Genomic DNA, 22,168 nt, shown 5'->3' on the forward strand with positions numbered 1-22,168 from the left:
CTCTCTTATTTTACAAGGTTTGCATGAAAAGGGAGAATGCCGGCAGCTGGAATTCTGGGCTGAAAGAGGAGCAAATATTAGAGACCTATTCTGCACAACTCCAAAAGTCCTGAAACTTCACGGGAGCACGTTTCAGAATATATAAAAAATATTGGGCGAAAGAAGTACCAGAGGGGGGCCACCCACCGTCCACGAGGGTGGGGGGCGCGCCCTACCCCCCTGGGCGTGTCCCCCTGCCTCGTGGGCCCCCTGGCAGCCCTCAGATGCCCATCTTTGGCTATATGAAGTCTTTCGTCGAGGAAAAAATCATAAGCAAGCTTTCAGGAAGAAACCCCACTGTCACGAGGCGGAACCTTGGCGGAACCAATCTAGGGCTCCGGCGAAGCTGTTCTGCCGGGGAAACTTCCCTCCTGAAGGGGGAAATCGTCACTGATGTCATCACCATCGATCCTCTCATCGGGAGGGGGTCAATCTCCATCAACATCTTCACCAACACCATCTCCTCTCAAACCCTAGTTCATCTCTTGTATCCAATCTTTGTCCCAAAGCCTCAAATTGGTACCTGTGGGTTGCTAGTAGTGTTGATTACTCCTTGTAGTTGATGCTAATTGGTTTATTCGGTGGAAGATTATATATTCAAATCCTTTATGCATATTAATACCCCTCTGATTATGAACATGAATATGATTGTGAGTAGTTACGTTTGTTCCTGAGGACATGAGAGAAGCCTTGCTATAAGTAGTCATGTGAATTTGGCATTTGTTCGATATTTTGATGAGATGTATGTTGTCTTTCCTCTAGTGGTGTCATGTGAACATCGACTACATGACACTTCACCATTGTTTGGGCCTAGGGGAAGGCATTGGGAAGTAATAAGTAGATGATGGGTTGCTAGAGTGACACAAGCTTAAATCCTAGTTTATGTGTTGCTTTGTAAGGGGCTGATTTGGATCCATATGTTTCATGCTATGGTTAGGTTTATCTTAATACTTCTGTTGTAGTTGCGGATGCTTGCAATAGGGGTTAATCATAAGTGGGATGCTTGTCCAATGAAGGACAGTACCCAAGCACCGGTCCACCCACATATCAAATTATCAAAGTACCGAACGCGAATCATATGAACGTGATGAAAACTAGCTTGATGATAATTCCCATGTGTCCTCGGGAGCGCTTTCCTTTATATAAGAGGTCGTCCAAACTTGTCCTTTGCTACAAAAAGGATTGTGCCATCTTGCTGCACCTTATTTACTTTTATTACTTGTTACTCGTTATAAATTACCTTATCACAAAACTATTTGTTACCGATAATTTCAGTGCTCGCAGAGAATACCTTGCTGAAAACCGCTTATCATTTCCTTCTGCTCCTCGTTGGGTTCGACACTCTTACTTATCGAAAAGGCTACGATAGATTCCCTACACTTGTGGGTCATCAAACGTCTACTTCTTTCGAACCAAAGATGAAGAAAGAAGAATGCAAAATCAAGAATCCGCAGATCAACAATGAATGCATGGAGAAGATATTAGTCCAACTTGTGGGAGCAATTATGGAAGTTGGAAATCTTCTGAAATGCATACTTGTGGTTCTTGTTTTCTTTGGTTTTGCTATTCTAGCAAAGATTTGGTGATGTCTTTTGTGTCTAATGTTGTTGCAAAAGTAAAGAAATGCATTATGCTAGATCAATTTAAGTTGCAAATCTAAATTTTGCGGGCCGGGAGGAGCTGCCCCAGATCAGACGCCGCAAAGCCGACCTGTAAAAAAGGATATTCCGTCCATTATGCGGGGCCTGCAACTGCGGTCGTCCGCGCCGGCCCGCAAAGGCGTTTTTGCGTGAACTGCAAACACGTTTTGTGGGCCGGGAGGATGCGGGGTCTGCTAGAGTTGATCTAACTGCGGGTTTGCGGGGCAGATGCGGGTCGAAACCCTATCCCCTGCAGCCGCGTTCCCCTCCAATTCCCCACCGCGCCGCTCGATTTGTCACCGCCGGCGAGCCTTGGACCGCCATAGACGACTCGGGGGATGAGGCGGAGCGCCGCCGCCGCGCTAGATCTGACGGCGCACGCAAGCGGAGGGCTCGTCGGTGGCTTAACCACAATGCCCGGCCGCCGCCGGCATTCAACCGCCGCGAGCTCGAGGACTTCGATCTCGAGCTCGCCCGTCGCCGCCACACCTCCTCCGGCAACTGGTCCGCGGGGAGCTCATCCGGCCATGGTTCCGTGGGGTGATCATCCGCGGGCGCATCGAGCTCGTGGCTCGTTTCGGTGAAGAGGGAGCCGGAGGAGGCCATGCTCGATGCGCCGTCGCGCCGAGGTGTCATCGAGCGCGTCGAGCTCCTTGGGGGCAGGAGGAGCTCCTCGAGCGCGTCGTCCTCGAGCGGTCGGCGAGGGAGTAGGAGAAGATGGAAGAGCGCATCCGGCGCGAGCTCGAGTACGAGTGGCTCTTCCTCGAGACGGGCGTCACAACATTGCAAGCGCACGCATCGAAGGAGGCTGACCTGCGCGTGATGAAGGCGGAGCAGGCGAAGCTCCACATCGAGGTCGACTCCGACTCCAACTGATCGCCGCCGGTGGGCAGCTACCGCAGGAGCTCCGGTGAGCTCAATTTTGTTGTAGTGGTGCGGTAGCGTAGGCCCTGTCTAGTATATGTGACCTTAATATGTATGTATGTGGAGTGTACGAACTTATTATGTGAAGAAAAACCATCTATGCAAGCGAGCTCCGGCGAGCTGCCGCTTAAATTTCTCGCGCGAAATAACTTATAAAAAAATTACGGGTTTGTTTGCGGTTTCTGTTCTACCGCCGCAATTTTCAGCCTGCATAAGCTTCCCCGTGCGACCTGCAAACACAGTTTACAGATCGGCAAAATGCGGGGTCTGCTAGAGTTGCTCTAACCTCATACCCCCAGCCCCAGCTGATCATGACTCTTGTCTCAAAAATTAGTGCATCAGATCATACTCGCTAGTCCGATTTAAACCCATGATCGGACGCCCGGCTTCAAAGCCTTCAATAGCTTGTTATATATAAGATCTAAAACAGCAACCTGCTGAGTGTTGACTGACAATTTGTCCTCTTTTTAGATCAAATGTATAAATATATAACCTCAAGTTTTGTTGAGTGTGAGCAGGGTCTGTGATGATTATATGACCAGATTGATCCAAGCATGTCAGATCGGAATCTGAGTAGCACACAACACATCCATGGCACAATCTCCATGCAGGCCTGCCGTCATGATGGGTCAGCGGCAGCCAACTGAAAAAAGCTGCCCGCAGCCGCAAGCCCCAGAGAAATAGTACATACATGCACACATAGCACATGCTGCTACTATCATCTATTGCCATCATGATGAAACTGGGTAGCAAAAATTACTATCATCCCAGTGCATGGTCATGTACGGCACCGCCAGAAGCAAATAAATTACCCCATCACAGGCTTCAAACTGAAAACACGGAGTGCTGCGGTACAAAAGATGGTCACTTTTCATGAACCTAGAGGTCCTTTTGGCTATACTTCCAGTGATCTATAGAAATTGATCCCTAACATAAACCTAGCTGTGATTCGTATAAGACAATTACACATTCATTATAGAATATCAAGAAAAATGCCAGGAGTCCATAAATGGTCTAGGTTTTTTTTTTGAGACAACCATAAATGGTCTAGGTGAAACAGAGACGAGTGAGCGCTCATATTGCAACAGTACGATGCCAGGCAAGTTTCAATCAAGGGCAAGACTGATGAGCAATATTTTTCTTTTCTTTTCACTTTCATTTCTCGCGCAATTGTGATCATATGTACAACATTTACAGAGTAGTTTCTGGCACAGGATAGATGACCTGTTTGACGTACCAACGAATGGCAGACTATACAGTTGCTTGACTGACACCCAGGAATTAGCAAACAAGCAGATTACCTAGAGACACTGAAGCTCCAAGGGTCACGACCAACAGGGAGGGACACAATGTGTGTCACCACATAAAAAGACCAAGACTATTTTCCGATCTTATCAAACAGTGTGGATAGAGCTTTATAGAGAGTGGCGGCGGCAGGTGGCTTGGCCAGTGAACCAAGAAGGATTTCTGATGCCTTGACTGGACCGCCATAGAATCGGGCATTTTCGTTGTTTCGGGTTGATACTACACTTCCATTGAGTGCGCATCCCACAAAGGCGCCTGCCAGAGAAAGAAAAAGATGTAAACATCACAAGTGAGCGAAACAGAAACTCTGTATGACCGATCCAGTACAGATTACCAGATGTACTCATCATTGTCACCAATGGTACAAATGTAACATTCCAAACAAACATTATAAAAGAACTACACTTGGTTGGACATCAGTATGCACCCAGCTTTTGTAATAACTGAAATCATAAGAGGTTATATATGCTATTACCTCCGTATCAAAATATAGGACGTTTTTGTAGGCTAAACTAGCCAAAAAAGGTCTTATATTTTGGTATGGAGGTGGTACAATATTGAACATATCATTGTGAAATGATACCCAATAATTATACTAATAACTGTTTACAGAAGCAAATAATAATTACACAGCTAATACTGATAAAACGGTCCAAAGTACAACTGCACTTTTTTCAGTTCAAGAAGTCAGAATTGAGCAACATAAACTGCATGCTATGTCACGGTTTTCGGCCACAAAGATGCACAAATACATTTTGCAAGTTATAGCACATGTTGGTGCATTGCTAGACTTAAAGTACTCCATGTTTAAGAAGATTGTACCACTGTCTGTGCAAAGTTAAAACCATCCATACATGCTGTCATCCTAACCGTTTGTGCCAAATCCAACAGGTGATGTAGCCCACCCCGAATGCAGTACAACTTATATGTAACAATTTGTTACTCAGATACTTCTATACCGCATGTTAATTTAACAAGTGGTCAGAATGTACTGTGGAAACCAGCAGTTGTTAGACTTGACCATCACGATTTCATTTTGTTCAACTGCCCAGAGGACAGAAGTACAAATTTGAATACACTAGTGTATATTTGGCCATAGGACCAATAACCAGGGTATGTGGCCACCACATATCGTACCATGGCTAAAGCCTAAAGGTCTATAGACCATTTTCTCAGGAATAAAATTCTTGGTCTAGATCACAAATTATCATAAGAAGCTAGAGCCTTCAGGAATGTTGTATATACGTGTAAACATCAAACTACTTTTACAGACAATCACAATAAAACTCAGTAGTATCTGATTATATATTGGTTGGTGACTAATACTAGTTCCCGAGTTACAAAAGCAATTTGTAAAAGCTACTCCCTCCATACCGAATTACTTGTCGTAGAAATGAATGCATCTAGGCGTATTTTTAGTTCTATGTACATCCATTTCTGTGAATTCGGGACAGAGGGAGTATATACTAACCAATTTGGCGGAACCAACAATACCAAGTTTAATGTGAAATAAGGAGATGATGGTTAACAATGTAAAACACACACATATTAGTATTCATCATTCAAAACTAAAAAATAAGGACCCTGAATCCCTGATAAGTGCCACACGTGTGGCACGAACACCTGGCAACTCCAAACGTTTTTTATGGCAAGTATAGTGACGTGAGGATGGCAGCTTTTAGTTGTCAAGCATGGCAACTTTCTTTTCGGATGGCAAGTTTCAATCTTTTGGGGGGGCTTGTTTTTTCTTTTTTGATGGCAACTTTAGTTGTAAAAAACATCAGGGCCGGAGTGCTTCGTGCCACGTGTGGCATTTATCATTTGGGAAAAAATAACGGGACCTGGCATAGTGGCATCTACTCTAAGAACTAAGTGGTACTCTAGAGAAATTGTTTCCATTTTTTTACCGCCCTGTTTTTTAAACAGAATCAGCAAACTGGAAAAATATTGTCCAGGAGAAATTTGAACAGATAAAATTAAAAGAACAAAGTCATGTCCTGCTCAGCTACTGATGATTTCAGCCATACCTTTGCTACAACTGTATGTGTAACAGGCAGCATAACCTCCATCACCGGCACGGAAATCAGCCTCTGCCACCCTTCCAAGATGACCAGCAGAAGCACCGAAACCAGCACCAAGTGACAGATGTGCATTTCCACTGAATGTTTTAATTGCATCAGTGTTCCTCAGAACAATGATGAAGTCAGCTAACTCAGCGCCAGCCTGAAATGCAGAATGCCGGGAAATATTCCATACGCTATCAGGACTTTATAATAATACACAAGATTCTTTGATGGAAATAGAACACTTGAGAGGCCACTGACCTGAGCTCCATATCCAACACCACAAGTAGATATGGCTGAAGGAGGGGACCAAGAACCATCAGCTCTGCGAGCAATGACCAGCCCAGTACCAATTTTGTACGTGACCATCATTCCAACCTTTACCACAGTAATTATAGCAAGCCCCTTTGCTTGTCTAAGAATTGAATCAGGAATGGACTTCTCTGGATTCAGCTTTCCAACCTAAAAAATGCATTTAATCATGAAAAGCTTGGTGAGTAGTGTTCTAGTTGATCCCAAATACTAGCTGGACCAAATTAGTGAACATAAACAGGCGCTCCCTCCGTCTCAGAATAAGTGCCTCAACTTTGTACTAACTTAAGTACAAATTGTACTAGAGTTGAGAAAGTTATTTTGGGACGGAGGGAGTACTAAATTATAGGATAGGCATACCTTACAATACCCATGTATGGAATTTGCAGCCTTGTATATCTCATACTCCATCGTTGGTGCCCATGGGAGGTTTAACCATGACCTCAAGGTGCTCAGGTCTGTCAAATCTTTAGTCGGAAGTTGACAAGCACGACTTATCTGGCTCATCAAGTAAGGCTGAATACACTCAAGACGTACTCCACAAACATCACAGACCCTTTGAGGATCTGAAGTTCCGAATTTTGGAGGCATCAAGCTTCTACCCTTTGAACAGCCGCCACAGAATATCCCACCACAAAAACGACAATGATGGCGAGAGCAAATTACTGGATGGAAGCGTGCTCCACAAAGCATGCAAGAAGGAGCAGCACTATCAGGCAACCACTTTGTCGGTTCTGTCTCAAGCAGAGCATGTTCAGAACCAACACTGGCCTCTGCAAGTGTTTGAGAGTTATCCTCCAAAGCCGCTTGAAGAAGGAAGTGTGAAACTAGAGACATGCTATGCCTCCCAAAATCATATGATGCAACAGATAATAATTTATCTTTTCCTGCAACAGCCATCTCAGCGAACACATCCCACATTGTCATCTCCCTAATGTCTTCATCTATATCCCACTTATATTCGTCTTCTACGAAGTAGCCAGCATTTGAGACAAAGCCCTTTTGCCACTCCTCATGATCATGCTTTGTCATCGGTGGAACAGAAGGAGGTACCCAGATGCCAGTTTGTTGACGAAGTGGGCAATCAGAATGGACGTTTTCTCCTGATTCCTTCAAGGTGGTCATTTCATCATTGCTCTCATAAATATTGACAACACTAAGGTGGTCTTCCGTGTCATTTTCCTCAGGATCATCTTTTACCCCTTGCTCGCATATGTGGGTTCCCTGATTTAACAAGAAATCAGAGCATTTTTTAAATATGACCACAGTAACAATTGCATACAAATACGATTATGGGCATGAATTGGAAAGAAAATGAGTTCCAGTCAACTGCTTACTATTGCAAGGAACTCTCATTTATTGATGGTAGGCAAGGCATGCATTTCCAAATATATGCATCCATGTTTCTAAACATAGAACATAAGACAATAAATTTATCCACCCACATTTCCTTATAGAGTGGCATATACAACATACTGCTCGCCACTCACGTACTAAACTCAGTACAGAAAACAGACTATAAGACCAAAACCTGATTGGAAAAGATGCATTTTGTGCGTCAATCCCAATGGCAAACCTTCAAACCGCAGACACAACAAACTTCAAACCAAAACGCAGGTGCAAAGGCAAGAAATTCAATCGCTCAGACCCTCGACATCCCCAACAACACGTAGAGCTGCTACTCCCCGCACCGATAGAACTGCAGGTGCAACCAGCATAAAATCTGTACCTTTTCACGAAGTGTTCTGCCCCCTTGATCCTAAGCACCCAATACGGCAATCCTTAACGCGCCAATGCTACGGCTAACCAGACGCGAGACTCCGCAAAATCCAGCCCAGACATACAACCCATCACGCAACCCGGCTATTCCAATCTACAGAGGGCGAACTCAACGGGGGACGAATCGGATAAGGGGCAGCTCGATTCTTACCTCCTTGGGCTCCTCGTCCCACCTCACCGGCGGGTCGCAAACCCTAGCCTCACCGCCGCCTCCCGCGGCGGTGGCGTCGTCGTCGAGCTGCGGGGGCGCGAGGTCGTACGGCTCGATCGAGGGGTACAGGTGATCGGCCCCCTCCATGCGGCCGCGGGGGGGTCGGCGGCCCGGCGCCGGATCGAATCGGGCGGCGCGGGAGTTGGGGAGGATCAGGTGCGGAGAAGACTTACGATTGGGGGCTTTTGTTTCGTTTGGATTTGGATTTCGCGTGAGGGAGGGAGATGAAGATGACGGGCGAGTTGGAAGCTGAGGGGGAGACGGGAGGAACACGTTAAATTCTCCAGGAAACTCAACGTGTATCCTACAACAATTTGTGCGTGCGCGTGTATAAAACGAAAATAAACGACTGCGTTTGTGCCTTTCGCGTTAAGCCCCTCCTAGTTACGGTCTATATATGTTTACTTTCATGCACGGTGTCAATCTTTGGTGAACTTTATGGGTCTTGATAAGACATGCGCCACATACCATACATGGCGTGAGTAGAAGACAGCCTACATGAGCTATGTGTGGACGAATATTAGAATTGCTTACATATATGGGAGCAGCTACTTCGTGCCACACACCCAACAACTACTACTCATCCTCACCTCGGGCGTGTGGCACGAAGCAAATATGTCCACACGCCCTGGCGCGGCTACGTTAAGTACATGCGAGATGATGATTTAATTGTCATCACAGATGTAGTTATCCGGGATGGCAAATGTAGCCGTAAAAGCATGGCAACTCTCGCTGTTTTGGTTAGGTATAGCTGTCATGTCTAATTTATGGTAGTTGTCGCGTGTAAACAAACCATAGTTGCCATGTGTGATTAACTACTTGCCACATATGGTCAAACAATAGTTGTCATGTGTTTACTTAGTTGCCACGTGTGGTCCAATCATAGTTGTCATGTATAGTTAATCACACTTAGGGCTGGAAAAAAAAGCTCGAAACCCGCGAGCTAAACGAGTAGCTCGTGACTCGACTCGAATCAACTCGAACTCAAAGAATAACAAGCCGAGTCGAGCTTTTGTTTAAGATCGTTTATATACTAAGTTAAATGAGCCAAACTCACGAGTACTCAGGTAACTCGTTAAGCTCGGTAAAAAAATCAATGTTTTTTAGGGGTAGTAAAATATAGCCACTAAACACCTTACGTCCCAGTACAAGGCCCAGTCGCTCAAGGCCGAGCCACCCAGGAGACTCACACGGACATGACCACATATGCACATGCTAAATTCTCAGTTAATCTTTTTATAGTATTTGTAAGGTCTAATGTTCATATCTTTAACGAGCTTAACAAGCTAAACGAGACAGTTCGCGAGTTATATGAGTCGAGCCAATCTTGGATTTGAGCTCGTTATAGTAACGAGTCGAGTCGAGCTAGCTCGTTAATGAAACGAGTTTTAGCGAGTTGAGTCGAGCTGGCTTGACTCGGCTCGAATTCCACCCCTAATCACAGTTGTCATGTGTGTTTATCTGGTTGACACGTATGCACAATTGCAATTGCCATCTACCAACGAATCATAGTTGTCATGTATGTTTACCTAGTTGCTACATACACGCAACTGCAGTTGTCATCCAACAACGTACGAGTGTCGTGTGGACGAAAAGCAGTTCGTCCATACGCGCGTGGACTAGGTGGTGACTGTGTGCGCAGAAACTAGTTCTCCCACACAACACAGCTGGCAAACCGCGTGCCGTGGGACGTGTGGGCGAACTCTCCAACGCCCACACACACAATGATGCCCATGTGGCACTCAGATTCTAACAAATTTCTTTAGGATTCGTGCAAAATAGAATCAATGTGGATCAAGACGTGTGAGCGATGTGCAAACATGCCACACGTGTGGGCGTTATCATTTGAGAACTTTTTTAACACAACACAAATAAAAACGCTTATATATACGCGCATACACTCATCCCTATAAACACATACACGTACATCCTACCTCTATGAGCACCTCCGAAAGACTGAGCCGGTATGTTATCTTAAGATTTTATGAAATTATGGTAGGCGTCTCGTAGTTGACGAGAACGTCTCTTTTCATTGAACATGTATCACTCGAAATCCTCGTAGTCGATCATTGGTGAATTGGGTACATGTGTGGGAATTAGCTACGTTCAACGGTTGTATAGCCGAGGGCAGGGGTATTCCTGGAGTGAAATATAGTTACGGTTATTGTATTTGTAGAGGAAATTCATTTTAGTCCTCGAGTGAAGTGCTCGTTGGGTACCCTTTTATCTCTGGTAGATCCTTGAGATTTTAACCCCCGTCCTATCTCCATTCTTTAAAAATTACTTCATCTGTTGTTGTTTTTTCTAAATCGGATGTACATAGACACGTCATGGTGTGTTTGTTCACTTATTTCTGAATTAGAGGTTTGCTGGTGGCCCTGCATAACGGTGGCGTGCTCGCTGTGTGTGGGGGGTGCGTGGTCCAATGAAGATACGGGTCGATCTTGGCCTGCTGCGTGAGAGTGGCTGCAACGAGTGAAAGCCTGGCCAGTCCTGGCCGCCCGGCGGCGACAACGCATGTGGGCGCCGCTATCCTTCTTGGAGGCGTCGTCGGGAATCTTCACAACCTCTACCCTCGGATCAAGTCCTTCAGGTGAAAAGCCCACATCCTGTTGTAGGGTCAGACGGTGGCATCGTCTTCAACGTCGTTCCCCTCTTTAGGGTGCCGTCTTGAAGACTTTGATCCCTTTGGTGCTTCCTACTACTGGACATGCACGGTGCCTTCTCTAGCAACAATGACGGCGGTGAGCAACATCGGAGGCGTGGCTTTGGTCGTGGTAGTCGACTTTTCTTCTCCGGCGTATCCGTGGAAACGCCTCGACTGTCTGGTGCTGTGAAGTCGAAGCTGCGGTGGGGCGCCGGTGGTATACGATGACGCGCGATAGGTGGTTCGTTCGGTGATCCTCCGTGACACCAACCTTGCCTAGTTTCTTCGTGGTTCACCGTCGGAGTCGGAGCTACGTTGTCTAGTGTGGATTGTATGGAGTGTTACGTTGTCTAGTGTGGATTGTATGGAGTGTTGTCTTGCAGCTATTAGGCCTGTTGTTGTTTCTTTTTCTTTGATCTTTGGTTCTTCTGGTCCTAGAAACTTCACCACCTTATTTTTTTCATTGCTCTTTACTATTATCAATGAATGACAACGACGCTGGGTCTTTCAAAAAAACATTGAAATATCCAAAATATTTTATATTTATGAACGGATGGAGTATTTTTTTAATTAAAATTTTCTTCATCTAGTCGATCCCTAAATTTAACCCTCACAAATTATCTACACACAATGACATGTGGGGTCTCAACCATCTCTAGTATTAAAGCAACACGTTGGATTCCGGCCATAGCCGGCATGCACGACATGACTAAACTAGCGACAACGCGACCACCTCCGGGTCGCCAAGGAGGACACGACGTTGGGCGACGCCTGACATGTGGCCATGTGTGTATGTCGCGGTTCCTCCGGTGGCTGGACCATGACTCCACCGCCACCGTCAAGGCTAGCTTCGAGGCCAACTCCAACGAGCCTGATGTGGTGGGCGCCAAGTACCCCACCCACATCCCCATCATCGCACCCAAGGTCCACGTGCCTCCTACTTGAAACGACGCCACATGGAGTGCAACAAGAAGAAGTCCTACACCATCACGCTGCAGGGGGGTTGTCTCCCCCGACAACGCGCTGAAGCTAGGATGATGGTCAGGTCCCGGGTTGTCGGCAACTCATCGACTAGTGCCTCGTCCCCTACACCCACCAGACTCTCACCTGGATAACGAAAAGGTTGGCAAGTGATTACTTCCTTTAGTGATCCAAAAATGGAGCATAAAGTACTCTCACCTATTTCCCCAGAGGTGACCCTGAGTTATTGAACCCACGGGAGGAAGCCCCCGTTTAAGCTAGGGTGTATAGCAAGCTTTTGCTAAAGAAATTGTTGGGGAACGTAGTAATTTCAAAAAAATCCTACGCACAAACAGGATCATGGTGATGCATAGCAACGAGAGGAGAGAGTGTTGTCTACGTACCCTCGTAGACCATTCACGGAAGCGTTATATCAACACGGTTGATGTAGTTGTACGTCTTCACGATCCGACCGATCCAAGTACCTAAAGCACGACACCTCCGAGTTCTGCACACGTTCGGCTCGGTGACGTCCTCGTTTTCTCGATCCTGCAAGAGGGGCGAAGTAGTAGATGAGTTCCGGCAGCACGATGGCGTGGTGACGGTGTTGATGAAGAACAATCTCCGCAGGGCTTTGCCTAAGCACTACGAAAACTATGACGAAGGATAAACTAGAGGGGACGGGGTTGCCGGCACATGACTTGGTGTTTCTTGATCTATCTTGTGTGCTAGCCCTACCCCTCTATTTATATGTTGAGACTTGGGGTCGAAACTTGGAGTAAAAGCCTCCACAAAGTCGGTTTCACCCGAAAAGCAAGAGTCCTTCTCGGACTCCAGGGCCAGACGCCAGGGTTCCCGGCGTCTGGACCCAGACGCCAGGGACCCTGGCGTCTGGCCCCTGGACTCCGCAAAACTTCCTTTTGCGCTTTACAAAAACCTTGTGGGCTTTCCCCTTTGGCCCAAATAAAGTGTTCTCGTACCCAAACATTTCGGGAAACATCCGGAACCCCTTCTGGTGAATTCCGGAGCCCTTCCGGAGTCCAAAAACTATTATCCCATATATCAATCTTTATCTCTGGACCATTCCGGAGTTCCTTGTCATGTCCGTGATCTTATCCAGAACTCCGAACAACATTCGGTCACCAACATATATAACTCATAGTACTATATCATCAACGAACGTTAAGCGTGCGGACCCTACGGGTTCGAGAACTATGTAGACATGACCGAGACACCTCTCTGGTCAATAGCGGGACCTGGATGCCCATATTGGCTCCTACATATTCTACGAAGATCTTTATCGGTCAGACCGCATAACAACATACGTTGTTCCCTTTGTCATCGGTATGTTACTTGCCCGAGATTCGATCGTCGGTATCTCAATACATAGTTCAATCTTGTTACCGGCAAGTCTCTTTACTCGTTCCTTAATACATCATCCCGCAACTAACTCATTAGTTGTAATGCTTGCAAGGCTTATAGTGATGTGCATTACCGAGTGGGCCCAGGGATACTTCTTCGACAATCGGAGTGACAAATCCTAATCTCGAAATACGCCAACCTAACAAGTACCTTCGGAGACACCTGTAGAGCACCTTTATAATCACCCAGTTACGTTGTGACGTTTGGTGGCACACAAAGTGTTCCTCCGGTAAACGGGAGTTGCATAATCTCATAGTCATAGGAACATGTATAAGTCATGAAGAAAGCAATAGCAACAAACTAAATGATCAAGTGCTAAGCTAACGGAATGGGTCAAGTCAATCACATCATTCTCCTAATGATGTGATCCCGTTAATCAAATGACAACTCATGTCTATGGTTAGGAAACTTAACCATCTTTGATCAACAAGCTATTCAAGTAGAGGCATACTAGTGACACTCTGTTTGTCTATGTATTCACACATGTATATGTTTCCGGTTAATACAATTATAGCATGAATAATAAACATTTATCATGAAATAAGGAAATAAATAATAACTTTATTATTGCCTCTAGGGCATATTTCCTTAAGTCTCCCACTTGCACTAGAGTCAATAATCTAGATCACATCGCCATGTGATTTAACATCAATAGTTTACATCACCATGTCATTAACACCCATAGTTCACATCGTCATGTGACCAACACCCAAAGGGTTTACTAGAGTCAATAATCTAGTTCACATCGCTATGTGTTTAACACCCAAGGAGTACTAAGGTGTGATCATGTTTTGCTTGTGAGAGAAGTTTAGTCAATGGGTCTACAACATTCAGATCCGTATGTATTTTGCAAATTTCTATGTCAACAATGCTATGCACGGAGCTACTCTAGCTAATTGCTCCCACTTTCAATATGTATCCAGATTGAGACTTAGAGTCATCTGGATCATTGTCAAAATTTGCATCAACATAACCTTTTACGACAAACCTTTTTGTCACTTCCATAATCGAGAAACATATCCTTATTTCACTAAGGATAATTTTGACCGCTGTCCAGTGATCTACTCCTAGATCACTATTGTACTCCCTTGCCAAAAATAGTGTAGGATATACAATAGATCTGGTACATAGCATGGCATATTTTATAGAACCTATGGCCAAGGCATAGGGAATGACTTTCATTCTCTTTCTATCTTCTGCCGTGGTTGGGCTTTGAGTCTTACTCAGTTTCACACCTTGTAACACAGGCAAGAACTCTTTCTTTGACTGTTCCATTTTGAACTACTTCAAAATCTTGTCAAGGTATGTACTCATTGAAAAACTTATCAAGCGTCTTGATCTATCTTTATAGATCTTGATGCTCAATATGTAAGCAGTTTCACCGAGGTATTTCTTTGAAAAACTCCTTTCAAACATTCCTTTATGTTTTGCAGAATAATTCTACATTATCTCCGATCAACAATATGTCATTCACATATACTTATCAGAAATGCTGTAGTGCTCCCACTCACTTTCTTGTAAATACAGGCTTCACCCCAAGTCTGTATAAAACTATATGCTTTGATCAACTTATCAAAGCGTATATTCCAACTCTGAGATGCTTGCACCAGTCCATAGATGGATTGTTGGATCTTGCATATTTTGTTAGCACCTTTAGGATTGACAAAACCTTTTGGTTGCATCATATACAACTCTTCTTAAATAAAGCCATTAAGGAATGCAGTTTTGTTTATCCATTTGCCAGATTTCATAAAACACGGCAATTGCTAACATGATTCGGACAGACTTAAGCATAGATATGAGTGAGAAACTCTCATCGTAGTCAACACCTTGAACTTGTCGAAAACCTTTTTGCGACAATTCTAGCTTTGTAGATAGTAACACTACTATCAGCGTCCGTCTTCCTCTTGAAGATCCATTTAATCTCAATGGCTCGCCGATCATTGGGCAAGTCAATCAAAGTCCATACTTTGTTCTCATACATGGATCTCATCTCAGATTTCATGGCCTCAAGCCATTTCATGGAATCTTGGCTCATCATCGCTTCCTCATAGTTCGTAGGTTCGTCATGGTCAAGTAACATGACCTCCAGAACAGGATTACCGTACCACTCTGGTGTGGATCTCACTCTGGTTTACCTACGAGGTTCAGTAATAACTTGATCTGAAGTTACATGATCATCATCATTAGCTTCCTCACTAATTGGTGTAGTAGTCACAGGAACAAATTTCTATGATGAACTACTTTCAAATGAGGGAGCAGGTATACTTACCTCATCAAGTTCTATTTTCCTCCCACTCACTTCTTTCGAGAGAAACTCCTTCTCTAGAAAGGATCCATTCTCAGCAATGAATATCTTGCCTTCGGATCTGTGATAGAAGGTGTACCCAACATTTTCTTTTGGGTATCCTATGAAGACACACTTCTCCGATTTGGGTCTGAGCTTATCAGGTTGAAACTTTTTCACATAAGCATTGCAACCTCAAACTTTAAGAAACGATAGCTTAGGTTTCTTGCCAAACCATAGTTCATACGGTGTCGTCTCAACGGATTTAGATGGTGCCCTATTTAACGTGAATGTAGCTGTCTCTAATGCATAACCCCAAAACGATAGTGGTAAATCGGTAAGAGACATCATAGATCGCACCATATCTAATAAAGTACGGTTATGATGTTCGGACACACCATTACACTGTGGTGTTCCAGGTGGCGTGAGTAGTGAAACTATTTCATATTGTTTTAACTAAAGGCCAAACTCGTAACTCAAATATTTTACTTCTGCGATCATATCGTAGAAACTTTTATTTTTGTTACGATGATTCTCCACTTCACTCTGAAATTCTTTGAACTTTTCAAATGTTCCAGATTTGTGTTTCATCAAGTAGATATACTCATATCTGCTCAAATCATCTATGAAGATCAGAAAATAATGATACCTGCCGCGAGCCTCAATATTCATCGGACCACATACATCAGTATGTATGATTTCCAACAAATCTGTTGCTTGCTCCGTTGTTCCAGAGAACGGAGTCTTAGTCATCTTGCCCATGAGGCATGGTTCGCAAGCATCAACTGATTCATAATCAAGTGATTCCAAAAGCCCATCAACATGGATTTTCTTCATGCGCTTTACACCAATATGACCTAAACGGCAGTGCCACAAATAAGTTGCACTATCATTATTAACTTTGCATCTTTTGGCTTCAATATTATGAAAATGTGTATCACCATGATCGAGATCCAACAAACCATTTTCATTGGGTGTATGACCATAGAAGGTTTTATTCATGTAAACAGAACAACAATTATTCTCTAACTTACATGAATAACCGTATTGCAATAAACATGATCCAATCATATTCATGCTCAACGCAAACACTAAATAACATTTATTTTAGGTTTAACACCAATCCCGAAAGTATAGGGAGTGTGCGATGATGATCATATCAATCTTGGAACCATTTCCAATACACATCGTCACTTAACCCTTAACTAGTCTTTGTTCATTCTGCAACTCCCGTTTCGAGTTACTATTCTTAGCAACTGAACTAGTATCAAATACTGAGGGGTTGCTATAAACACTAGTAAAGTACACATCAATAACATGTATATCAAATATACCTATGTTCACTTTGCTATCCTTCTTATCCGCCAATTACTTGGGGTAGTTCCGCTTCCAGTGACTAGTCCCTTTGCAGTAGAAGCACCCAGTTTCAGGCTTAGGTCCAGACTTGGGTTTTTTTCACTTGAGCAACAACTTGCTTGCCGTTCTTCTTGAATTTCCCCTTTCTTCCCTTTGTCCCTTTACTTGAAACTAGTGGTTTTGTTTACCATCAACACTTGATGCTTTTCTTGAATTCTACCTTCGTCGATTTCAGCATCACGAAGAGCTTGGGAATTGTTTCCGTTATCCCTTGCATATTATAGTTCATCACGAAGTTCTACTAACTTGGTGATGGTGACTAGAGAATTCTGTCAAACACTATTTTATCTGGAAGATTAACTCCCGCTTGATTCAAGTGATTGTAGTACCCAGACTATCTGAGCACATGCTCACTGCTTGAGTTATTCTCCTCCATCTTTTAGCTATAGAACTTGTTGGAGACTTCATATCTCTCAACTCGGGTATTTGCTTGAAATATTAACTTCAACTCCTGGAACATCTCATGCGGTCCATGACGTTCAAAACGTATTTGAAGTCCCGATTCTAAGCCGTTTAAGCATGGTGCACTAAACTATCAAGTAGTCATCATATTGAGCTAGCCAAACGTTCATAACATCTGCATCTGCTCCTGCAATAGGTTTGTCACCTAGCGGTGCATCAAGGACATAAATTCTTCTGTGCAGCAATGAGGATAAACCTCAGATCATGGATCCAATCCGCATCATTGCTACTAACATCTTTCAACTTAGTTTTCTCTAGGAACATATCAAAAATAAACAGGGGAGCTAAACGCGAGCTATTGATCTACAACATAGATATGCTAATACTACCAGGACTAAGTTCATGATAAATTTAAGTTCAATTAATCATATTACTTAAGAACTCCCACTTAGATAGACATCCCTCTTAATCCTCTAAGTGATCACGTGATCCATATCAACTAAACCATGTCCGATCATCACGTGAGATGGAGTAGTTTCAATGGTGAACATCACTATGTTGATCATATCTACTATATGATTCACGTTCGACCTTTTGGTCTCAGTGTTCCGAGTCCATATCTGTTATATGCTAGGCTCGTCAAGTTTAAACTGAGTATTCCACGTGTGCAACTGTTTTGCACCCGTTGTATTTGAACGTAGAGCCTATCACACCCGATCATCACGTGGTGTCTCAGCACGAAGAACTTTCGCAACAGTGCATACTCAGGGAGAACACTTATATCTTGATAATTTAGTGAGAGATCATCTTATAATGCTACCGTCAATCAAAGCAAGATAAGATGCATAAAAGATAAAAATCACATGCAATCAATATAAGTGATATGATATGGCCATCATCTTCTTGTGCTTGTGATCTCCATCTCCGAAGCACCGTCATGATCACCATCTTCACCAGTGCGACACCTTGATCTCCATCGTAGCATCGTTGTCGTCCCGCCAACTTATGCTTCTACGACTATCGCCTCCGCTTAGTGATAAAGTAAAGCATTAGAGGGCGTTTGCATTGCATACAATAAAGCGACAACCATATGACTCCTGCCAGTTGCCGATAACTCGGTTACAAAACATGATCTCATACAATAAAATTTAGCATCATTCCTTGACCATATCACATCACAACATGCCCTGCAAAAACAAGTTAGACGTCCTCTACTTTGTTGTTGCAAGTTTTACATGGCTGCTACGGGCTGAGCAAGAACCGTTCTTACCTACGCATCAAAACCACAACGATAGTTTGTCAAGTTAGTGCTGTTTTAACCTTCTCAAGGACTGGGCGTAGCCACACTCGGTTCAACTAAAGTTGGAGAAACTGACACCTACTAGTCACCTGTGTGCATAGCACGACGGTAAAACCAGTCTCGCGTAAGAGTACGCGTAATGTCGGCCCGGGCCGCTTCATCCAACTATACCGCCGAACCAAAGTGTGACATGCTGGTAAGCAGTATGACTTATATCGCCCACGACTCACTTGTGTTCTACTCGTGCATATTACATCAACGCATAAAACCTGGCTCGGATGCCGCTGTTGGGGAACGTAGTAATTTCAAAAAAAAATCCTACGCACACGCAGGATCATGGTGATGCATAGCAACGAGAGGGGAGAGTGTTGTCTACGTACCCTCGTAGACCGTTCGCAGAAGCATTATATCAATGCGGTTGATGTAGTCGTACGTCTTCACGATCCGACCGATCCAAGTACCGAAAGCACGGCACCTCCGAGTTCTGCACACATTCAGCTCGGTGACGTCCTCACCTTCTCGATACAGCAAGAGGGGCAAAGTAGTAGTTGAGTTCTGGCAGCACGATGGTGTGGTGACGGTGTTGGTGAAGAACAATCTCCGCAGGGCTTCGCCTAAGCACTACGAAAACTATGACGGAGGATAAACTAGAGGGGACGGGGTTGCCGGGACACGGCTTGGTGTTTATTGATCTATCTTGGGTGCTAGCCCTACCCCTCTATTTATATGTTGAGCCTTGGGGTCGAAACTTGGAGTAAAAGCCTCCACAAAGTCGGTTTCACCCGATAAGCAAGAGTCCTTCTCGGACTCCAGGGCCAGACGCCAGGGTTCCCGGCATCTGGACCCAGACGCCAGGGACCCTGGCGTCTGGCCCCTGGACTCCGCAAAACTTCCTTTTGCACTTTCCAAAAGCCTCGTGGGCTTTCCCCTTTGGCCCAGATAAAGTGTTCTCGTGCCCAAACATTTCGGGAAACATCCGAAACCCCTTCTGGTGAATTCCGGAACCCTTCCGGAGTCCAAATACTATTATCCCATATATCAATATTTATCTCTGGACCATTCCGGAGTTCCTTGTCATGTCCGTGATCTTATCCGGAACTCCGAACAACATTCGGTCACCAACATATATAACTCATTGTACTATATCATCAACGAACGTTAAGCGTGCGGACCCTACGGGTTCGAGAACTATGTAGACATGACCGAGACACCTCTCTGGTCAATAACCAATAGCGGGACCTGGATGCCCATATTGGCTCCTACATATTCTACGAAGATCTTTATCGGTCAGACCGCATAACAACATACGTTGTTCCCTTTGTCATTGGTATGTTACTTGCCCGAGATTCGATCGTTGGTATCTCAATACCTAGTTCAATCTCGTTACCGGCAAGTCTCTTTACTCATTCCGTAATACATCATCCCACAACTAACTCATTAGTTGCAATGCTTGCAAGGCTTATAGTGATGTGCATTACCGAGTGGGCCCAGGGATACTTCTCCAACAATCGGAGTGACAAATCCTAATCTCGAAATACGCCAACCTAACAAGTACCTTCGGAGACACCTGTAGAGCACCTTTATAATCACCCAGTTACGTTGTGACGTTTTGTAGCACACAAAGTTTTCCTCCGGTAAACGGGAGTTGCATAATCTCATAGTCATAGGAACATGTATAAGTCATGAAGAAAGCAATAGCAACAAACTAAACGATCAAGTGCTAAGCTAACGGAATGGGTCAAGTCAATCACATCATTCTCCTAATGATGTGATCCCATTAATCAAATGACAACTCATGTATATGGTTAGGAAACTTAACCATCTTTGATCAACGAGCTATTCAAGTAGAGGCATACTAGTGACACTCTGTTTGTCTATGTATTCACACATGTATTATGTTTCCGGTTAATACAATTCTAGCATGAATAATAAATATTTATCATTAAATAAGGAAATAAATAATAACTTTATTATTGCCTCTAGGGCATATTTCCTTCAGAAACAATTCCATATTTTGACTAGATCATGATCAAACAACCTTAAGTTGAACACATATAATAAAAATAAGTATGGGTATGAGGTCTTAATGCTTACAACCATGTATTTGTGCTGGGACAAAATGTGATCTTAATTTGTGCATCTGGAAATCACCCATCGAGATGTGCTTGTTATGAACCGAAGTGGGGATGTGTCCAAATTGCATCTTGACCGCACACGTCTTGCATCAAGAATCGGTTGTCCAACCAAAGGCCCTATTCGTCTCGCGGGTTGCCTCAATAATTAGGATTGCAATAATCAGAGAAGAGCTTTGGGCGTTTAATGACTACACCTCTTGAATCCCCAGATATAGGATCCGTGTTACCGTACTAAACCCTTCTGTCACTGGTGTTCAGAATAACACTTCACGGTCTCCCTGCACTTAGCCTCTCCATGGCTCGCTCTTCATGATCCTGGGTACCCGCAGGGATGAAGAACGCATACGAGAAGAGACATCTACAAAACAATTTTATTTCTCACATATGGGACATTAATACAAAGCACTTCCATTGATCCCCACAACAAATATAGAGGGTTGCAAGGCTCTTGCCTCAACCCACACCTCACCGAACTACTCATACATGAAGATCAGATCACACGAAGAACAGACTGAAGAACACATCATGGAGATTGATTGATTGGTAATATGTCTTACAATGAATGTCGTGTTCGATGCACGATTACAAGTATGGTCTACTGGAAGAACTATGGTGGTGATGGTGGCTATGGAGATGGAAATGGCGGTTGTAACACCCCAGTGTCAAGCTACAGTAATCTCCCTCTAATGGTGCCATGTCATCAAGTTAACTAAGCCAAATTCCCACCTGATAAAAATCAAAGCCAATTTCAATTTTTAAATAAAGACAGATAAATTATTTCTTAAAAGAGTAAAACTAAAATGTTCACAATATTCTATAAATTCCCCTGATCATTTTCATGTTGAGCCCAACATTATTTGAAACTCCAGAAATTCCCCTAAAAAATCAAACAGTGTCCCAATAGAACTTATTTCAATCATTTAAATGCAAACATAATTTGAATAAATTCAAATAGACTCCAAACTTTTTGTGGCAGTACTAGAATTTGCCTAGTATTTATTCTGGCCAATAGTACTTTTTGCAAAAGTCACTTAGTGCATGAACTAAATGGAAAATAGGAGAGAAAAGAAAAACAAATAAAAAGAAAAGGTAAAAGGAAAAGGCATTGTGCACTTGTAGCCCACTGCCACAGTGCACATCATAGTAGCTTGGCCCAACACCCCACGCCTTTTTGCTGTGCGCGCGTGCGCGCCGTCCACGCGCCCGACCCCCCTCACGTCGTTCAATCATCGGTGTCCCAAGAGGATTAAGGCCCTCCCCGACGACCTAGACAACCCTAGCCCTCTATGATCTTCCTCCCTGCGCCGCTTTCTTCCTCGCAAGGCG

General features: G+C 44.0%; 1 protein-coding gene across 1 annotated transcript; it reads right to left on the bottom strand.

Moving 5' to 3' along the window:
• Positions 1–3,726: 3,726 nt before the first annotated feature.
• Positions 3,727–8,584, bottom strand: LOC125518863. Its single transcript, XM_048683735.1, has 5 exons — positions 8,214–8,584; positions 6,644–7,507; positions 6,233–6,433; positions 5,936–6,131; positions 3,727–4,163 (listed from the first exon to the last, which is right to left on the bottom strand). Exons 1-5 carry the CDS (start codon positions 8,358–8,360, stop codon positions 3,982–3,984), a joined length of 1,590 nt encoding a protein of 529 aa, XP_048539692.1. The 5' UTR covers positions 8,361–8,584; the 3' UTR covers positions 3,727–3,981.
• Between the last annotated feature and the right edge of the window lie 13,584 nt (positions 8,585–22,168).

The sequence above is a fragment of the Triticum urartu genome, chromosome 7 (assembly GCF_003073215.2).
Source record: "Triticum urartu cultivar G1812 chromosome 7, Tu2.1, whole genome shotgun sequence".
NCBI classification, from domain to species: Eukaryota; Viridiplantae; Streptophyta; class Magnoliopsida; order Poales; family Poaceae; genus Triticum; species Triticum urartu.